General features: G+C 36.6%; 1 protein-coding gene across 36 annotated transcripts in view; it reads left to right on the top strand.

The window, feature by feature from the left end:
* The window catches only part of SYNE1 (spectrin repeat containing nuclear envelope protein 1), a 290474-nt gene that overhangs the window by 162284 nt on the left and 110238 nt on the right, over positions 1-17952 (top strand). For all 36 annotated transcript variants that reach the window (XR_015283259.1, XM_086877258.1, XM_086877290.1 and 33 more), the window contains 14 exons: positions 1249-1416; positions 2496-2672; positions 3520-3666; positions 4716-4841; positions 6315-6491; positions 8201-8466; positions 9249-11409; positions 11580-11917; positions 12564-12708; positions 13684-13902; positions 14726-14988; positions 16490-16655; positions 16898-17053; positions 17261-17413. Coding sequence is in view for 35 of the 36 variants with exons in the window: in XM_086877258.1 (XP_086733384.1) it covers positions 1249-1416; positions 2496-2672; positions 3520-3666; positions 4716-4841; positions 6315-6491; positions 8201-8466; positions 9249-11409; positions 11580-11917; positions 12564-12708; positions 13684-13902; positions 14726-14988; positions 16490-16655; positions 16898-17053; positions 17261-17413 (4662 nt within the window). In the remaining variant the exon portion in view is untranslated. The remainder of the gene's footprint in view (positions 1-1248; positions 1417-2495; positions 2673-3519; positions 3667-4715; positions 4842-6314; positions 6492-8200; positions 8467-9248; positions 11410-11579; positions 11918-12563; positions 12709-13683; positions 13903-14725; positions 14989-16489; positions 16656-16897; positions 17054-17260; positions 17414-17952) is intronic.

Here is a 17952-nt window from a genome sequence, read left to right as displayed (position 1 = left end):
TGTAAGAAATTAACTGTTTATTTCATGCTGTCATGTCTGTACAAAGAACCAGATACATTTAATTACTTTTGGTGTTTTGGTTTGGTTTGGTTTGGTTTTCCTTTAGAGGGAGGACAGAAGTAGAAGTGACAGGCAAATTTTGAATATGGAAAAAACTACATAAATAAACATAACCACAGTAGCTGAAAGTAATTTTGACTGTGGCAGGTGAGGTCTTTGTGTTTTGTAACACTAAGGGGATATGTATTGGTGACTAGTCTTTGTTCTTATTACTTCTTTTAAAAGCATTTAATAGAATTCTAAATACATTATTTCTTGAAGGGACAGATGCCATTAGATTGTACTTTCTCTCGTCTCTGCTTGATCTCCACAAACACTGTTTAGTTTAGTTATTGAATAAAAGGCACCAGAGAAAATAAACTGCAAGATGGATATAACTTAATTCAGCAAGGGCATTATTAATTAACATTGATTCATTAGTCCATATGTATGTAGTATTTTGAAAGGTCTAATGCTTCTAAATACATCCTAAAGTATGATTACTCCTAAAGCTTTTAATGGGTTATACTCCTAACAAGGATAAGCTCTGCAAACCATGTTAGTACTTATGTTTGACCTAGGCACCTTTAATTGCCAATCTATCCACCAATAGGAGATGGTGATGGTGATTTATTTTTTTCAGTGTTAATTTAGTTTAAAGACACGCCTCTGATCCATACCAAAAAAGTGATGTCCATTGCATTGGATAAAATGTTGGTAGCTGAAATTTAGAGAAGCTTCCTGAAAAGAGTAAATCCTTTTTAACTTGGTGTGTACATTCTTAATTTGCCTACCACAGACACAGGCAGTATGTACATGCAAAGGCTGTAAGCAGCAGCATTTGGTAGGTGAAGTGCAGTCTCTCAGTGTGTAACAACTGTTAGTGAACTTAATGTCAAATTGACAGTATTCATTTTCTCAAGTATTTTCCTGTCTTCAAAGTACAGTATTTCATCTGGAGTGAAAATACTGCTCAGTACCATAAAAGTAATTAATTGCAGAGATTTATTCACAGAATAAATGTGTCTTTTGATATCTTCTTTTACAGTCTATTCATATGAGATTCCCTCACAGGAATATAAATTTAGATGATAATTCGTACTATATTTTTGAGTTCTTGGTGGGTTTTGGCTTGTTTGGGGGGTTTATGAACTCGTGATTACCTGAAAATTTAATTTTGGTTTGCATGTTTGCATTGTGGAACTGCAGGCATACGTTGAAACCCTAGAGGTGAGAGTAAAAGAACATGAGGATTACAATAGTGATTTGCAGGAAGGGGAGAAATGGTTATTACATATGTCCAGCAGATTGGCCAGCCCTGACCTCATGGAAAGCAACAATCTTGAAATAATCACTCAGCAGCTAGCTAACCACAAGGTAGGTTTGCTATTGGTGATCTTCCTTTGTAAAATAGAATTTTTCTTCTTTGCTTCTCTGCCTCTGCTCCAGAGCTCTAATTATTTGTCACTCCCCTATTTTATTTCCCTTTCTGCTGTGTAAATAAGCATCATTGTCGTTAATGCAGCTAACAAATCTGGCTTGTTGTTAGCATAGTTTCTGGATGAACCTGCATTTGCACAAAGAGCTTTGTTGTACTCTGATCTGAATTCTGTGTCAGATTTTCCCTGAGACTTCTCAGGAAGTGAACCACAAAAACTGGATTTTGGTCATTTTACTCTTGAAGTATTTTTTGTTCTAGCACTTTTAAGGGTGAAAAAAAAATTAAATTAAAAAATTTCTTGGAATGGATCTGCTAACAAGAACTTTAGAAATTGGATGTGGTTGATTAAACAGCAATGGAGAAGAAAGTGCCAGAACTAGACATACCTCTATTAGGTTGTTCTAATTCTAGCTTCTTCCATTAGTTTGTAGCATTTTTTCCATTGGTTTTATTCAAGGTGTTGTTATGGTTGCTGTTAGTGAGAATCGTTTGATACCTTGATAGCCAGTGCTTTCTAGAAGATAAAAGAGAGCAAAATCCAACCTACCACTGCCTGAAACTGAGATTCCAGTGGCAAATATTGGTTATTCTTTAAGTAACTTCCTTAGATAAAAAATTTGCTCCACCAAAGTCAATGGAAAGAACTGCCTGCTGTGAAAGGGCTTATGGAATGAAATATGATTCAGCATGAGATTTAGTTTGTATTGCTAGACAAAAGAGAAGCTGGAGAAGTCCTGGAGAGCATGCAGCAAATGAAGATTAAGCATCGTCATGGGGTCTGAGCAGGGAGTGTTTACACATTATGACAGTGCTGCTGCTGTTTCTGTGGGGTATCTGTGTAAAAACTTTTGACAATGACTTTACAATGAGCATGCAATCCAATAGCTTGACCATGACAACACATGTTGTCTGGTTTTTTTTCCCCAAATCTGAAGATGAAAAGTGTTTAAAGGTGGGAGAAAAAACATTCTGTACCACAGTGGGAATCTTCAAAAGTATTTCATCTGTTTCTTAGGCTATCATGGAAGAAATTGCTGGATTTGAAGATCGTTTGAACAACCTCAAGAGTAAAGGTGATTACCTGATCAGTCAATGCTCGGAACATCTTCAAGCAAAATTTAAGCAAAATATACAAAGCCATCTTCAGGGCACGAGGGACAGCTATTCTGCCATATGTAGCACAGCCCAAAGAGTAAGTCTTGTCTTGTTTCAAAATTATTTTTTTAATGACTTTTAAAATAAAGTTCACTATTATTTCTGTGAATTATTTCTTTAAATGGTATATAACTCTTCCTATTGTTTTCATTTCAATTGAGCCTACAGGTTACTGAGCACTTCATCATTCCTGTGCTACAGTTGAATTTCTTTGTGATCCAAACCTCTTGCAACCAGCAAAAGTAGTGGCCTACCAGTTCTTACCTTTATCTTTCCACATGCTCACTACCTTCATGTTACACTAACTTTAGAGCAGCTGCAGCAAAAAAAATTAGACCTTTTCTACTTCAAAAGCTAGGGAGAAAATCGCAGTCCTAGTGTTGTTAGTTTGCATCCATACATAAACAGGTCTCAAGTATGTGCTAGGAAGTACTGTCTCCCTTATTAAAACCAGAATATGCAGTTAAGAGGGGCCAGCTGGGTCATTCTGTTAACCCAATTAGGAGATCAAGCTAGCAGTCAAAAAAAACAAAAACTAACAAAACCCCAAAAACCCTAAACAAAACAACCCAAAAATAAACAAAAATAATCTCATACAAAGTCAATGCAAAAATGATGGATACAGAAGAAAGAGAGCATACTCTTCATTTGCATCTCTATTTTTTCTTTCCAGAAGCTGTGCATTAAATGTTGTCCGTCTTCTTCACATGTTAGCAGTGTGCAGAGAGAGTTTAAGGAGCTTTCAGCCCTTGGTACTTTTATGTACAAGGGCTAAAATAATCAAAGTCTTAATAATTCTGTTCTATCAGCAGTTTTCAAGGTAGGAAAAGAGATACAGTGGTGGTATTTGAAAATGTGATAAACTTACAAAATGTTTTGTTTAGGTGTACCAGACTTTGGAACATGAGCTCCAGAAGCATGTTAATCATCAGGATACTCTTCAACAGTGCCAGACTTGGCTGTCTACAGTGCAGTCAGAGCTAAAGCCACCTACTTGGACACCTTTCAGCCTGGCAGATGCAGTTAAACAGGTAAAAGTTTAGCACTTGGAAAAGCTCAGTTATTCTTAACAAGGTGAGTTCAGATAAGAGATTTAAATTTCTAGAAATTATGTATTTTCTACCCTTCTCAGAAAGATGTGTAGCCTTAATGTTCATTCCCAAGCCCAAAAGGAATGCCTGGAATGTAAAATAACTTTAGATGAAAAATCAGAGGGCTTTTGCTAGCTCTGCTTAATGCTTAGAAACATATTGCCTGAAAAATGTTGGCTGGTTAGATAAATCTGCTCAGATATTCCATAGATGTGTTTAGCAGAAGGGTTGTGTCTTTCTGCTTAACCAGTTGCCCATCTGTCTGCTGAGTTCTTTATGAGACCTATTTTCACACTCCCATGGACACAGAGTCAGTTATCAGGCAATTAAAACAATTTTTCAGTCTTAAGAGCATAGAACTGCCTGTAGCCCTCATTGAAGAATTCTTTCATTTTTCATCTTGATTATTCTTAGTGACAAAGCATTTTACATTGGATTTGTAACATGGTTTTAAATTTAACTGGTAAGGTGCTAAAAATGCTGGAATTCAGAGCTGTCTCATCCATTTTCTCACTTAATAGAGACCTTGAAATATTATAGATGGCAGAAATACTACAAGGGCAGGGGAAGCAGGTTGAGACAGTGAGACCAGCACCTAAGTGCCACTAACATGAATTTCTCATGATCTTTCAGACACTGGAAAATTTTAAAAGAACACATTGATAATCCCATAAAGCTCTGGTTCCCATTCATATTGGGAAATTCTGTCCCTGTGCTGAGAATGTGTATTTCTATCCAAGAAATAAGCTAGCTACTTCATATGTCTCCAGGTGCTTTGGTAATTGGATAATAATCAAGTTTTTAAGGATTATTCCTTTCTGTAATTATAACATAGCAACCTTACCTAAAAATAGAATGTATTTCTACATTTAATTTTATGGAAAAAAAAAATAAGAAGGCAAAGTAAAAATACTAAAATGTATGATTGTAATAGGACAAGATATTATTTCCACTGTCTCAGGGTTCATTTCTGAGTTGTCTTCCCTCAGGTTAAACATTTCCGGGCTCTGCAGGAGCAGGCCAATACATACTTGGATCTTCTGTGCTCCATGTGTGATCTGTCAGACGCCACAGTGAAGAGTACAGCAGCAGATATTCAACAAACGAAACAAACGGTACAAGATAACCACAACAACCCACTTTTAATCCTATTTAGAGCTTTAATTCTGCCTTGATCTGTTCCCTTTTGAAAGGTCACATTGGGTAATGGTTTAAAGAAATGTCATCTTACTTTCATCTTAAGTATTTCTGTAGAGATAGTTAAATAGTTTTCTCTTTCTGCTGCTTTTTTTTTTTAATTATTAAATCCATACATTGCCATCCTGGTACTAATAAAAAGATATGCAACTAAGGTAGCAAAAGGTACTTAGGCAATGTTACAAGATGTTGATCTACAGCTACAGAAATATTATTCTGTGGAAGAAAACCTGATTCAAGTTATATTTTAAAAAAACACAATTCAGTCTAATCTTCTTTGTGTTTTACTAAATCTGAGACATATCTTATTGTTATTATTTATCCAACAATAGACTGATGTTCATATTGGCCTATGTTAAGAGATTAATAATACAATAATCATCACAAAAATAAAAATCATGATGATTCAGTTCATGACTCAAAGTGCATTTATTTCAGCATATTAATTTATAGAAGTGTTCCTCAACTTTAAGTTTTCAAGTCACTTAATGCTTAGGTTTAAAACAGACCTATAAACTTAAGTTATTGGAAAAGAAGAATTATAAACATTCCTCTTGTTGTAAACATGAAAAATTTAGTCTCTCTTACACAGACACACAACCAAGGTTTTGAAACTACTTCTAACAAGAGTAGAAATCTAATACATACAGTAACAGTATTCCATACCAGAGAAGGGAATTGTACAAATCCAAATAACCCATAAAAATATGTAAGTCCAAGAATGGCTGAAAAACATCCCAACAATCAGAATAAGATTCTCCTTTGACATACAAAGCAGTGAAATGTTTTTAAGAAATCACAGATGGTATAGTGCTGAGTACTAAGCTGGTTGAGTGTCTAAATCTTAAAGGCACCAGACTGCTGTATTTAGAGCAAAAGCAGCTGTGTCACTATTGGTGTAAGAGGATTGATGGGCTCAGGTCTGGTAAGCATTCTTCTTACTGGCATTTTAGAAGAGGCATATAGGCAAAATAACTGGGCTAAGCAAATTAAATGGAAGTGTTTAGTTGAAACTTTTATGTAGGGTACACTCTAACAATATTCTTGGCATGCAGTAGACTAAATTATACAGTTAATTTAAGCTTTAGCAGAAGACAGAGAACATTGAAATACAACCACTTACAAACTTAGTTGCTTCTCTCAACAGTGAATGATAATTAATTTATTTTGTTGTTGTTTTGTTGTTAGACAGATTTCCTTTGATAGGTACAATATTTGTGACTTTTGAAGGTTAAGACTCTTTTTGTGGATAATATTAGCCCCTTCAGAATCTGGTGCAGAAATTGCTTTAGTACAGTATTGTGCTCAGAGGAAGAATGGTATTCATCCTCCATTCTCCAAAAATAGATGCATTAAAGCATTCCTACTCCTTTTCATTTCTTTTCTTCTAGATTGAGCAACAGATAATGCACTCACAGTATTTGTCTCAAGGCTGGGAAGAGATCAAACAACTGAAGGCTGAGCTCTGGATCTATTTCCAGGATGCAGATCAACAACTGCAGAATTTAAAAAGGAGACGGGCAGAGTTGGAGCTAAATATTGCCCAGAATATGGTACTCCAGGTTAAGGTAAGGAAACTTGGGGTTAAGAACAGAAGGTAAGGAAGAAGTTCATCCTGTGGCTGATAGTATTTTATGATTTATATTGTATGCACATACTGCATTCAATGGCTAATATGCTCTAAGCAAGAGCAGAGGAGAGAGAGGAAAGAGTGTTTCCTTGTTGATGCTGCAGGGTGATTCAGAGAGCAGAAATACTTTAGTATTTTTCTAGCTTAGTTGTTTTTTTTTTTAATAATAGACAACTTTCAGCCTACTATCTGATTTGCCTTTGCTTTTAGAGTAGACTAAATGCTGATCACAGTGGACCTGAAGATATGCAAACTGTGTTTGCTAAATTATTTGATTTCTATACTTCTAAATAGTTTAGAAGTATTTCAAAATTCGTCAACAAAACTATCTGATGATGTGGATCTCAAAGAAGAGGCGTGACAGAAACACAATTTAATTAATGAGAAAAATGCCTTCATATCTTCTCTCATTCATTCCAGAAAAAAGACATTTTATGACCATTCTGTACACATCATAACCAGTAACTTAACAAAAAGCTAATTTCTTCAACAAATTATTAAATATGTGGGGTTTGCATTTTTGTTCTAGACTTTGCTTCTATTCTTTTTTCTGATGTGCCAAGAGTTAGGTGAAAAGTAAACATTACTTCCTCTCCACGTCTCTTCTACTCACACTTTGGAACAAAGTCAAAGCCTTTGAAGATGCCTCAGCACAATTTGGACTGAAAGCTGTTATGCCAGCTATCGTTAGAGTCCAGGAAGAAGAGGGAGTCTCTATTTCTTTACTCTTTCAGTCAATAGCTTTGGATTATAATGAAAGGGAGACACCTGCTGTACTGTTAGATGTGGCACAAGGTGTGTTTTTTCTAATAATTTTCCCTGGTAAAGGAAGATACCTAGCTCCATTTGAAGCCATCATGAAGAGGAATGAGGCAGAGCTGGACATGGGCATGCTTGTTTAGTTATAGTAACTGGAACTAGTTAGGAAAAGATTATCTTAGTGTTTAAGGACTGAAAAAATATTTGTTTAGTTTTAGTTGTCTGTATATTGTGTATTCTTTTTGGGTTCTCTGACTTCTTATTTGGTAGGAAGTGTATGCAGATGAACTCTTTTAGTTACTAATTATTAGATCAGATAGCAATCATACCTAGGTAATCCATGGTTTTGTTTCAATAATGACAGTGGTAACAGTTGCTGTTACAGAAGTAGGAACAATACAGAGTATGGATATGGAGGCTCACTGACTCATGGATTCTGCTTCCTATTTTTAGTCTCTAATGAAAAAGGAAGAAAATGACTTAGTACTGGGAAAATAAATTATTCTTGTGAGATTCAAGACTACCTTGCATGTTTTAGTGTATGGTGGGAGCTGTGCTAGTCCAGAAGCCTGGACAACAGGATGTGAATCATGAATTCTGTTTATCACTGGCACTTGGAAACTCCTCTGGTTTGCTTTAGCGTCTATTACAAACTTGTCTTTATGTGAGAAGATGGGGAGGAGGGTTTGGAGAGAAGTGAAAACACTTCTTCCAATTTACATTGGCAGAGCATTGTCCTGGGCAGTCTAATATTATATATTAATAATTATATATAATATATATAATTTGTCTATATGCAATTTATTTATTTCAGAGCTTTTATTTAAATTTCATTTTGTAATTTTGAATGCATGTTATTATATTGGGTTCAACTTGTATCTTTTTCAGGAATTCAGTCAGAAGTTGCAGTCTAAGCAGTCAGATCTCACCTCTGTGACTGAGAAGATGAACAAACTAACCCAAGGGCAGGAATCACCTGAACACAAGGAAATAGGAGAGCTGAGCAACCAGTGGCTGGACCTCTGCCTTCAGGCACATAGTTTGCTCATGCAGAGGGAGGAGGATCTGCAGAGGACAAGGGATTACCATGATCGCATGAATGTCGTTGAAGTTTTCCTGGAAAAGCTCACAAAAGAGTGGGACAACCTTGCTAGGTAAAAAAGGACTCACATCCACAAAGCAAACTGTGCATATATGCTGAAAGTGCTGTTTACAGAGTGTCTTTAAGTGTGAGCTGTTAAAAATCCCTTTTTGCATGCTTAATTAAAAGCACACGTCCCTTATTAATTATCAGGCAATTAATCATTTCTGTTGAGATAAAGAGCATTTTTGATTCCAGATCTTCAGTGTTTGTCTTTAAGGCAAGTACTGATTGATCCTGTCTCAGGGTATAGCATTTCCTGATGTTTCAAGAAGGTTGCCTATTTCATTTGAACCCCTTCATTTGTGGTGGTTCATGAATTCCTGGCTCATTCACTGGTTCATTTTCATTGTGATATGGTGTTACATCTGTTAGACTATTATGTTAAAGCTTAATAACTAGTCCTAAATATTTGCAGCTGCTTTGCATAGGATAGGCGTACCAGCTGTGAATAGAATTGGGAGTGTATTGCTGTTCCTGTCACTGTCATGGAACAAGATTCACTTCAACCTCAAAACTTGCTGTTGTTCATATGTGCTATACAGTCAGTGTGGTCTGTATTCATTTAAATGTGTTTGGTCAGCCTGATGACCAAAGATGAAGATGAAAGGGAATAAATTTGTGAAGTTTTTTAATTAGTGTTCAAGGCTGCTACCTTCAAGTGAATCTGAAAACTGTAGGTCTTTATATCACATTGATTTCAGTATGGCTTATAATTAATCCTGACTTCTTTTAAAAGCCTGTACTGAAATAGGATCTAATAACTCATTTTTGTCCTGTCCTTTTTGATAACAGATCTGATGCTGAAAGTACAAATGTGCACCTTGAAGCTTTGCAAAAACTGGCAGTTGCACTACAGGAAAGGAGATTTGCTCTGGAAGATTTGAAAGATCAGAAGCAGAAGATGATAGAACATTTGAATCTTGATGATAAAGAATTAGTAAAGGAGCAATTCAGTCATTTTGAACAGCGCTGGACTCAGCTGGAGGACCTTGTCAAACGGAAAATTCAAGTTTCTGTTTCAACCTTAGAAGAGCTCAGCTTGGTGCATTCCAAATTTCAGGAACTAATGGAATGGGCAGAGGAACAGCAACCTAGTGTCTCAGAGGCTCTTAAACAGAGCCCTCCTCCAGATATGGCTCAGACTCTTCTCATGGATCATCTTACCATTTGCAGTGAGCTTGAAGCCAAACAGCTGCTTCTGAAGATGCTTGTGAAGGATGCTGACAGGGTGATGACCAACCTAGGGCTCAATGAAAGGCAAGAACTGCAGAAAACAGTGTCTGATGCACAGCACCACGTGGCTTGTCTCAGCGATCTGGTTGGCCAGAGGAGAAAACACCTGAATAAAGCACTGTCTGAAAAGACCCAATTTCTCATGGCAGTCTTTGAGGCTACAAACCAAATTCATCAGCATGAGAAGAAGGTGATGTTTCCAGAACACATTTGTCTTTTGCCAGAAGATGTGAATAAACAGATCAGGACTTGTAAGAATACCCAGGCTAATCTGAAGGCCTATCAAAATGAGGTCACAGGGTTGTGGGCTCAAGGAAGGGATTTAATGAAAGAAGCAACAAATCAAGAGAAGAGAGAGGTATTAGGTAAGCTGCAAGAACTACAGAATGTGTACGACACTGTTTTACAAAAGTGTAACCAGAGGTTGTTAGAACTGGAGAAAAATATTGTTTCCAGGAAATATTTCAAAGAAGACTTGGATAAAGTTTGCCATTGGCTAAAACAAGCTGATATTGTCACATTCCCAGAAGTCAATGTAATGAATTCTAACACTGAGTTACACAGCCAGTTGGCAAAATATCAACAGATTCTTGAGCAATCTCCAGAATATGAAAATCTGCTACTTACACTGCAAAGAGATGGCCAAGAAGTCCTACCATCGCTTAATGAAGTGGATCATTCTTATCTAGATGAAAAACTTAACAGCCTCCCTCAGCAATTCAATATTGTCACTGCTCTGGCAAAAGAAAAACTATATAAGGTTCAGGAAGCAATTTATGCCAGAAAAGAGTATGCCTCTTTGATCGAGTTGACAAGTAAAGCTCTGACTGAGCTAGAAGACCAGTTTATTAACATGGACAAAGCTCCAGCTGCTGTCTCAGCCAAAGAAGCTGTGTCACTCCAGCAAGCCTACAGAGATCTCTTAGGTGAAGCCATGAGCCTTGCTGCAGCAGTGGATGAACTGAACCAGAAGAAGGAAGCTTTTCGAAGCACTGGCCAGCCCTGGCAGCCAGATGAGATGTTAAAACTTGCCACACTATATCACAAGTTGAAGAGGCAAATAGAACAGAAAATTAACCTGTTGGAAGACACAATAGAAGCATGCCAGGAGCATGAGAAGATGTGTATGCAGTTTGAGGCACAGCTAGAGACAGTGAAAAAGGAGCAGGTTAAGGTGAATGAAGAAACTCTCCCAATAGAAGAAAAGTTGAAAATATACCACTCTCTGGTGGGCAGCTTGCAAGACTCAGGCAGTCTTCTGAAGCGAATAACCGAACATCTAGAAACCCTTTCTCCACAGGTTGACCCATCTGCATATGAGACAACAAACCACCAAGTTCAGGCTTGGCAAGAGAAGCTGAAGTCTTTGCATTCTGCCATTGTTGACACGGTGATGGAGTGTGAGAGCAGACTTGTGCAGAGCATTGACTTCAAGACAGAGATCTGCCGCTCACTTGACTGGTTGAGGTGGGTGAAAACAGAACTTAATGGAACATTAAGTTTGGACCTCAAACTGCAAAACATCCAAGAAGAAATCCGAAAGGTTCAGATCCATCAAGAGGAAGTCCAGTCGAGCCTCAGAATAATGAATGCACTGAGCAATAAAGAGAAGGAGCGCTATATGAAAGCAAAGGAGCTGATACCTGCTGACCTGGAAAACACTCTTGCTGAGCTGGCAGAACTGGATGGTGAAGTTCAAGAAGCTATACATGTGAGACAGGTTAGTTTGTCTGAACCATCATTAGTTTCTTGGTCACAAAGCTGAAAAAGACAGCTCTGTGGCTTTATCTTTACAATCATCAAAGAAAGACTCTGTTTAGTAACCCTACTGTTTTTTAAATTACACAGGTTACTGTGATTTTATGTTTGTGACTCTCCCTTTTATTTCAGGCTACCTTGAATAAAGCATATGGCCTCTGCCAAAGGTACTACCAAGTGATGCAGATAGCAAATGACTGGCTGGAAGATGCTCAGGAATTTCTACAATTAGCAAGAAGTGGTCTAGATGTTGAGAACTCTGAGGAGAATCTAAGGAACCATGTTGAATTTTTCATCACAGAAAGTCAGTTTAATGATAATTTGAAAGTGTTACAAGGCCTTGTGTCTGAGATAGAGCCCTTTTTACAAGCCACAGCAAGTGAACAGCTGGTGCAGAATGTAGCTGCATTGGAGGAAAAGGCTAAAGTGACAGAGCAAGAAGCTAAAACCCAGCAAGAGCAATTACAAAGGTATATTCTTTTTTTTTTTTTTTTAATTCCTTCATTTTCAGATCATCTTATTGGTAATGAAATAAAGAAACAGAACATTAATTGAAGTTTTTAAATATTTGTTCTGCTTTTGAGAGAAGTGGATATTGAGTATTCAGTGCTCTTGGATTCTGCTTTCTTTTCTGTCCTTGACTGACTAGTTGTGTGATCTTAAAAATGCACTGGTAGAATTATGTTAAGCCTGGAACCACACAGAGAAGAAGAGTAGGGAATAATTGTTCTTTATTTCACCTGACATAAGATGTATGCACAAACAAATTAAATTGAAGCAGACATTTTGAACTAAAAGGAAGTACCTTTTTAACAAGCATAACTACTGAATTCCTTAAGTTTGGGTAGGTTTAAACCACAACATGGGCAATCTCTGAGGAAAAGTTAGATAAGGGCTATTAAATGCCCAGCTGTGTTTCCTGTAAGGCATAGCTGAAAACCAGGACCATATGCTTCTATCTATGCTGTTTCCCAATAATCTTTCTTTTTCTTGAAAAATACTGTGTAACAGCAGAACCAAGCTGTTGCATTGAAAACTAGGTACAATAGTATATCTGATTTTCAAATGTTTTTATATAGCATCAGGTTGTTCTTTCTGAAACTGTATTTGTTTAAGGTGTGCTTCTGAGTGGCTGGAGTACCAGACATCAAGACAGAAGGTTATTGAAGTGATGAATGATGCTGAGAAAAAATTATCTGAATTCTCAGTAGCTAAAGCTGCTTCTTCTCATGAAGCAGAAGAGAAATTGCTAACACATAAGGTAAGGTCCTGATAATTGCATGAAATCCTTCTCTTTTAAGTGAAAATGAATGTATAATATGTAGATCCCTACCTGTGGTAACATGAATTTGAGTTTTTATATCTTTACCTGTAGCACTTAACTGTGTCATAATGCACCAAGACATGTTTAGTTCTGTGCAAAACACACATTTTATTTGTGGAGCAATGGAGACAGATATCTTTAATCACTTTTCAGCTTATTGTCTGTCTATGTGCCTGTGACTGTGGAGAAGTGCAGAGAGTCAGGAGGTTCCTAAAAGCTGTGGGTCTCCAAGCCCCAAAATTATGTACCGTTCAAGCAACTCAGATCAATAGAAACATCCATCTACTTTTGATCATGGAACAGTTTTACTAGGACAGGAAGAGTTGGAGTTTAATATTAACTATTACTTAGTCTAAAAGCAAGAAATATAGCCTGAAAAAAGCTTTCTTGTTTTTAGGGTACTAGTCAGTTGCTTTAATATAGACAGTGACACTTCAGACATGCTGCCAGCTGTGTCTTGTGATATCAAGAATCTCCCCTAAAAGTAATGTCATGTCTGCCCATGATCCTTGGGTATTTAAAATGTTGTTAAAGATGAACAGGACATACATAACCTGACATAAACATGCATAAGCACCTGAATTGCTTCTTTCATTTTTAGACTGTTTACAAGCCAGTCGTAGCTATAAGAAGGACCCTGAATGCTTATTTTCATCCCTTTTGAGGGACTATCAAGCAAGAGAAAAGCTGATTACACCAGATTTCTGCTGCTTCCAGAAGCTTGTATTTTTGACCAAGCAGCTGTAGCTAATGACTGCCTATGAGAAATAAAGTGAGACCTAGCTACCTCATTCGAAATACAATACCTCCTCCTCATCTGCAGTGGATGGAGGTGGTTCACCTACCTACATGTTGAATACTAATGAGTAGTCTTGTGGAAAAGGAAAACAGTGCTTATTTTTGCTTTTTCAGACGCTTGTGTCCGTAGTGAATTCTTTCCACGAGAAGATCACAGCCCTAGAAGAGAAGGCTTTGCAGCTGGAAAAAATCAGCAATGATGCCAGTAAGGCATCAATAAGTAGATCCATGACAACAGTTTGGCAGCGCTGGACACGGCTCCGGAATGTAGCCCAGGAACAAGAGAAAATTTTAGAAGATGCATTGCAGGAATGGAAGGGTTTTAATGATAAGGTAAATTCTAGTCTTGGTAACTCCTCCCTTGAGGAAAAATAGATTTTTCTTCATTATGCTGCCTTATTAATCATCTTGAGGTAGGAAAAACTGATAGCAAAAATCACTGATTTTTTCCCTCAGATCAGAAAAACACAGCTATGAAAGATCCAGGTTTCGAATCGTTGCCTCCAAAGTTTGGACAGTTCTTCTCTATGCATACATGTATAGTAACAGTAGATTTCTGGTGCTTCTTAAGATCCTTCTCCTTTTACTTCTCAGATGTTCTCAATTATGTTAACCTCTTTTTTTTTTTCTTTCTTCTCTTTCTTCTCTCTTTCTTCTCTCTTTCTTTTTTCTTCTTTTTTCTTTTTCCTGAAGAACATGTAGTTGCTCCTTTTAAGTGCAAGAAGTGATAATAATGCCTGTCACTGCTCATTGATCATATGTTTTTTTTTTCCCTTATATCCTACCTGACTCGTTTTATCTGTCATTGTCCATTATTTATGCCCAGATAGCAGGTTCTCTAAGAATGAGGATAATAATTTTGTTAAATGCATGACTTGTGCCAAATATGGGTGTGCCCCAGGGTAGAGCTGTAGTTCCTATGGTAATAAATACAATAAATGCTAAAGATTATAAGAAGACACCCATAACTGGACAAAAAAATCCCTTAGCAAGTCCTAATCCCCTGTGAAGAGCAAAGGACTTGGCACAGTAAAGCACAAACCCTGTACCACAACAGTTTTATAGAATCTAAATGTACAGCACTGGGTCTAGCACCTTTCGGTGTTACTTGCTTCTTTTGTAATTTTATTATTAACAAGACTGCATCTCTTTCCAGATTCAGAAAGCCACCACAGCCATAGATCAGCTACAGGGTCGCTTACCAGAAAGCTCAGTGGAAAAGGCATCCAAGACAGAGCTCCTGGAACTCCTGGATTACCACGGCAGTTTTCTGCTGGAGGTGGACCACCAGCTATCATCTTTGGGCCTGCTCCAACAGCATGCTGTTAGCATGCTTCAGGATGTGGAAGTAAAGACTCCATCTCAGAAGGAACTACCAGTTATGCAAGAAATCAAAGCAATGCAAGATCGATGCCACAAGTAAGGAAATATTTTGAAAGGTTCACCAGAAAAATGGTACCTAGCAGTTCATTATTAAGAGCTTATATATCATTTTTATATCATTAATAATTAACATGCCTAAATAAATATTAGCTGTTATTTTTAAATAAGCATCAGTTTTAATTTAAAATTACTTTGAATTAATTTTGAAACACCTTTTTTTGTGATTATTTTTTATTTCCATCAGAAAGAGTATGCATTTTAGAATATGTATATCTTGTCTTGCATAATAATATTACATAAAAGCTGCACAAACTGCATTAAAGTTATAACTAATTTTAAACACTTCCATTGCTTCTCACATTAACAGTGATCATTTATCTTTTTGTACCCTCTTTTTATTAGTTTATCACTTTGTTTCCCTTGTTTGAAGCACTTAGGTGCCAAAAGTAGGTCCTGTATGACATTTACAGGGGAATGTAGAGCATATGCAAACAAAACATAACTTTTCACCTCAATGCTATGCAAGTGTTTATCTAAATCTAAAACTTTTTCCTGTCATGTAGAAAACAGGAAGTTTTATGTTAAGTTTTAAGACACATACCAACCTCATTACTACACTAAGATACCATTAAGTGGATCTCCATGGTGGGAAGACAAAGAGAAATGAAGAATTACAAAACTGTAAACCCTGCATCAAGCCTGTGCAAATTTTATTGTGTGTATGTATAAATAATTATAGTAGAACAGCAATCTCTGTAGAAAATGTGTAGATATAAGTACTTTCACAATTCCATTTTTCATTTACTTAAAATTGGTTTCTAAGATATAGATATCTCCTTCTCATGTAAATAAGGCATGATTCACCTGTGCAAGGTTATGCAAGCATAAATGAAGTATGGGAATATCAAAGATCCCTGTCACATGTATAAGAGTTACAAGTAGTCCAATAGAACTCTCACAGAGGTGTCATTTTTTACAGGAGATCCAAGTTCCTGAGGAAAGTGCAAAAATTCTGTCTTAGTGGAAGTGTGGAAATAGGGGCCATGTTCAGATGCTTGATCTTTAATTTATCCTAAGTGTTCTGCCAATGCAAATCCCATCAATAGGAGTGGAATTTATCTCATGTTATTTTACATTCTAGATATCAATATCAGTCTCGCTCTCTAATTAGTGTAGAGAAATAAACAAGTGTAAGATACAGTTTTTCTGACCTATTTTAGAAGTTTCTTTTGGAATGGCAATGAATAATCCTCATTCATGCCTTGCAATTGCCTTTTTCCTCTACTGACAATCAGGGCAGTCTGTGGTGATGAGCTCAGATACAGGGATCTCTATTGTATACATTTACATTTTTTCAAATTAATTGCATGTTTGAAGTCCAAACACATAAAACCAAAGAATGGACATGAAAAAATTAATTTATTTTTCTGGATGTGGTGCTCTTAATCATTATCTTTATTGATTAGTATTTTTTGACAAAGCAGTGTTTCTAGACATTGCTTAAATTTTCACAAATAGTTATTGTTTCTTTCTGAAGTATGCAACAGAAAGTTAAAAAGGGCATGAAGATGGTGAAACAGGAGCTGAAGGAACGTGAGGAAGTTGAAGCAGAGATTAATATTGTGAAGTCCTGGATCCAGGAAACAAAAGAATATTTATTAAGTCCTGATGCTGAAGTGGATATTCAACTTCAGGAGCTGCAGGTATACCAAATTTGTCAACTTCTACATCATGATGTTTATCTTCATTTTAATCTGCTAGTGAATGTTAATAGTTTCAAGATCACCACAAATTCAAATTAGACAATATTCATGAGTTTTTTTATTAACCCACTAGACAAATTCATAAAGCATGAAGTAGAATATGGACTGTGATATTTTATTTTAAAAAGATACTTAAGATGTATTCTCATTGTTCTTAACAATACTGTTTCTTCTGTCATTAGTCGCTCTTCGGTGAAGTCGCTACACATCGCCAGGCTGTTGAAAAACTGGCTGAACAGCAACAGAATAAATACTTGGGGCTTTATACCATTTTGCCTTCTGAACTCTCTCTTCATTTAGCAGAAGTTGGACTGGCCCTTGTAACTGTACAGGATCAGGTAAAGTGCAGTAGATGAGTGTGTAACAGATCTATGGCCCTTCTTCAGGCTTTATAACTTTATAACAGCAGGTATCCTGCTGTTGCCAAACTGGCAACACAGAATAGTTTTAGGACCTTCATCCTTTGTATTCAAGTTAAATGAAAGTTAATTTCCTTTAAGGAGGAGTGATTTCTGATTATTAAATTTAATTCTTACTGTTGACAGATTCAAACCAAAGAAAGAGAAACTCAGCAAATCAAAACACTGAATCAAGAGTTTGATCAGAAAATCCAGGGGATAGCAAATGAACTAAATACCATTCTTTCCAAACTGAAAAAGAAAACAAATGATATAGCACAAGCTAAACTTGAGCAAAAGGTAAGATAAGGCTTTCCTTATGTGGTTGTGCCATAAATTTTTCTGAACTGGGACACTCACTTCATCACCCAAGTGTTGTTTGTGATGACTGGCAGGACACATTTTTTTTAATTAGTTCAGCAGAAGAATTATACAGAAATGATGGTTACCTGATGAGATTTTTAAAACTATGTTTTTTGCAAACTGACGCGCACAGGTAATAGTATTTGGAGGAAGCAGCTGAGTGTTAAAGTCAGATGGACAAAGACATGGTTCCTTTAAATGTTGAGTATAACTCCAATCTGGGAAAGCCTGAGGAACCTTCAAACTGCTCCTTGTTTTCATCTGTACTGAAAATATCATTATTTATGATAAATAAATCAATAGAATTTTACTTGCAGCCCATCTCACATCATTTGGTTCAACGATGAAGTAAAGTATTACTCATGCAAATAAGGGTAGTGCGAAGAACTCTTGGTTCTTTTTGAAGGTTTTCTTAATCTTAGGTATGTGCCAGACTCAGAAAAAATCATCTGTACTGAAGTGTAGTGGACAAATTA

This window comes from Cyanistes caeruleus, chromosome 2 (genome assembly GCF_971803275.1).
Source record: "Cyanistes caeruleus chromosome 2, bCyaCae1.hap1.1, whole genome shotgun sequence".
Classification (NCBI taxonomy): Eukaryota; Metazoa; Chordata; class Aves; order Passeriformes; family Paridae; genus Cyanistes; species Cyanistes caeruleus.
This window is presented reverse-complemented; position numbering and strand designations above follow the sequence as displayed.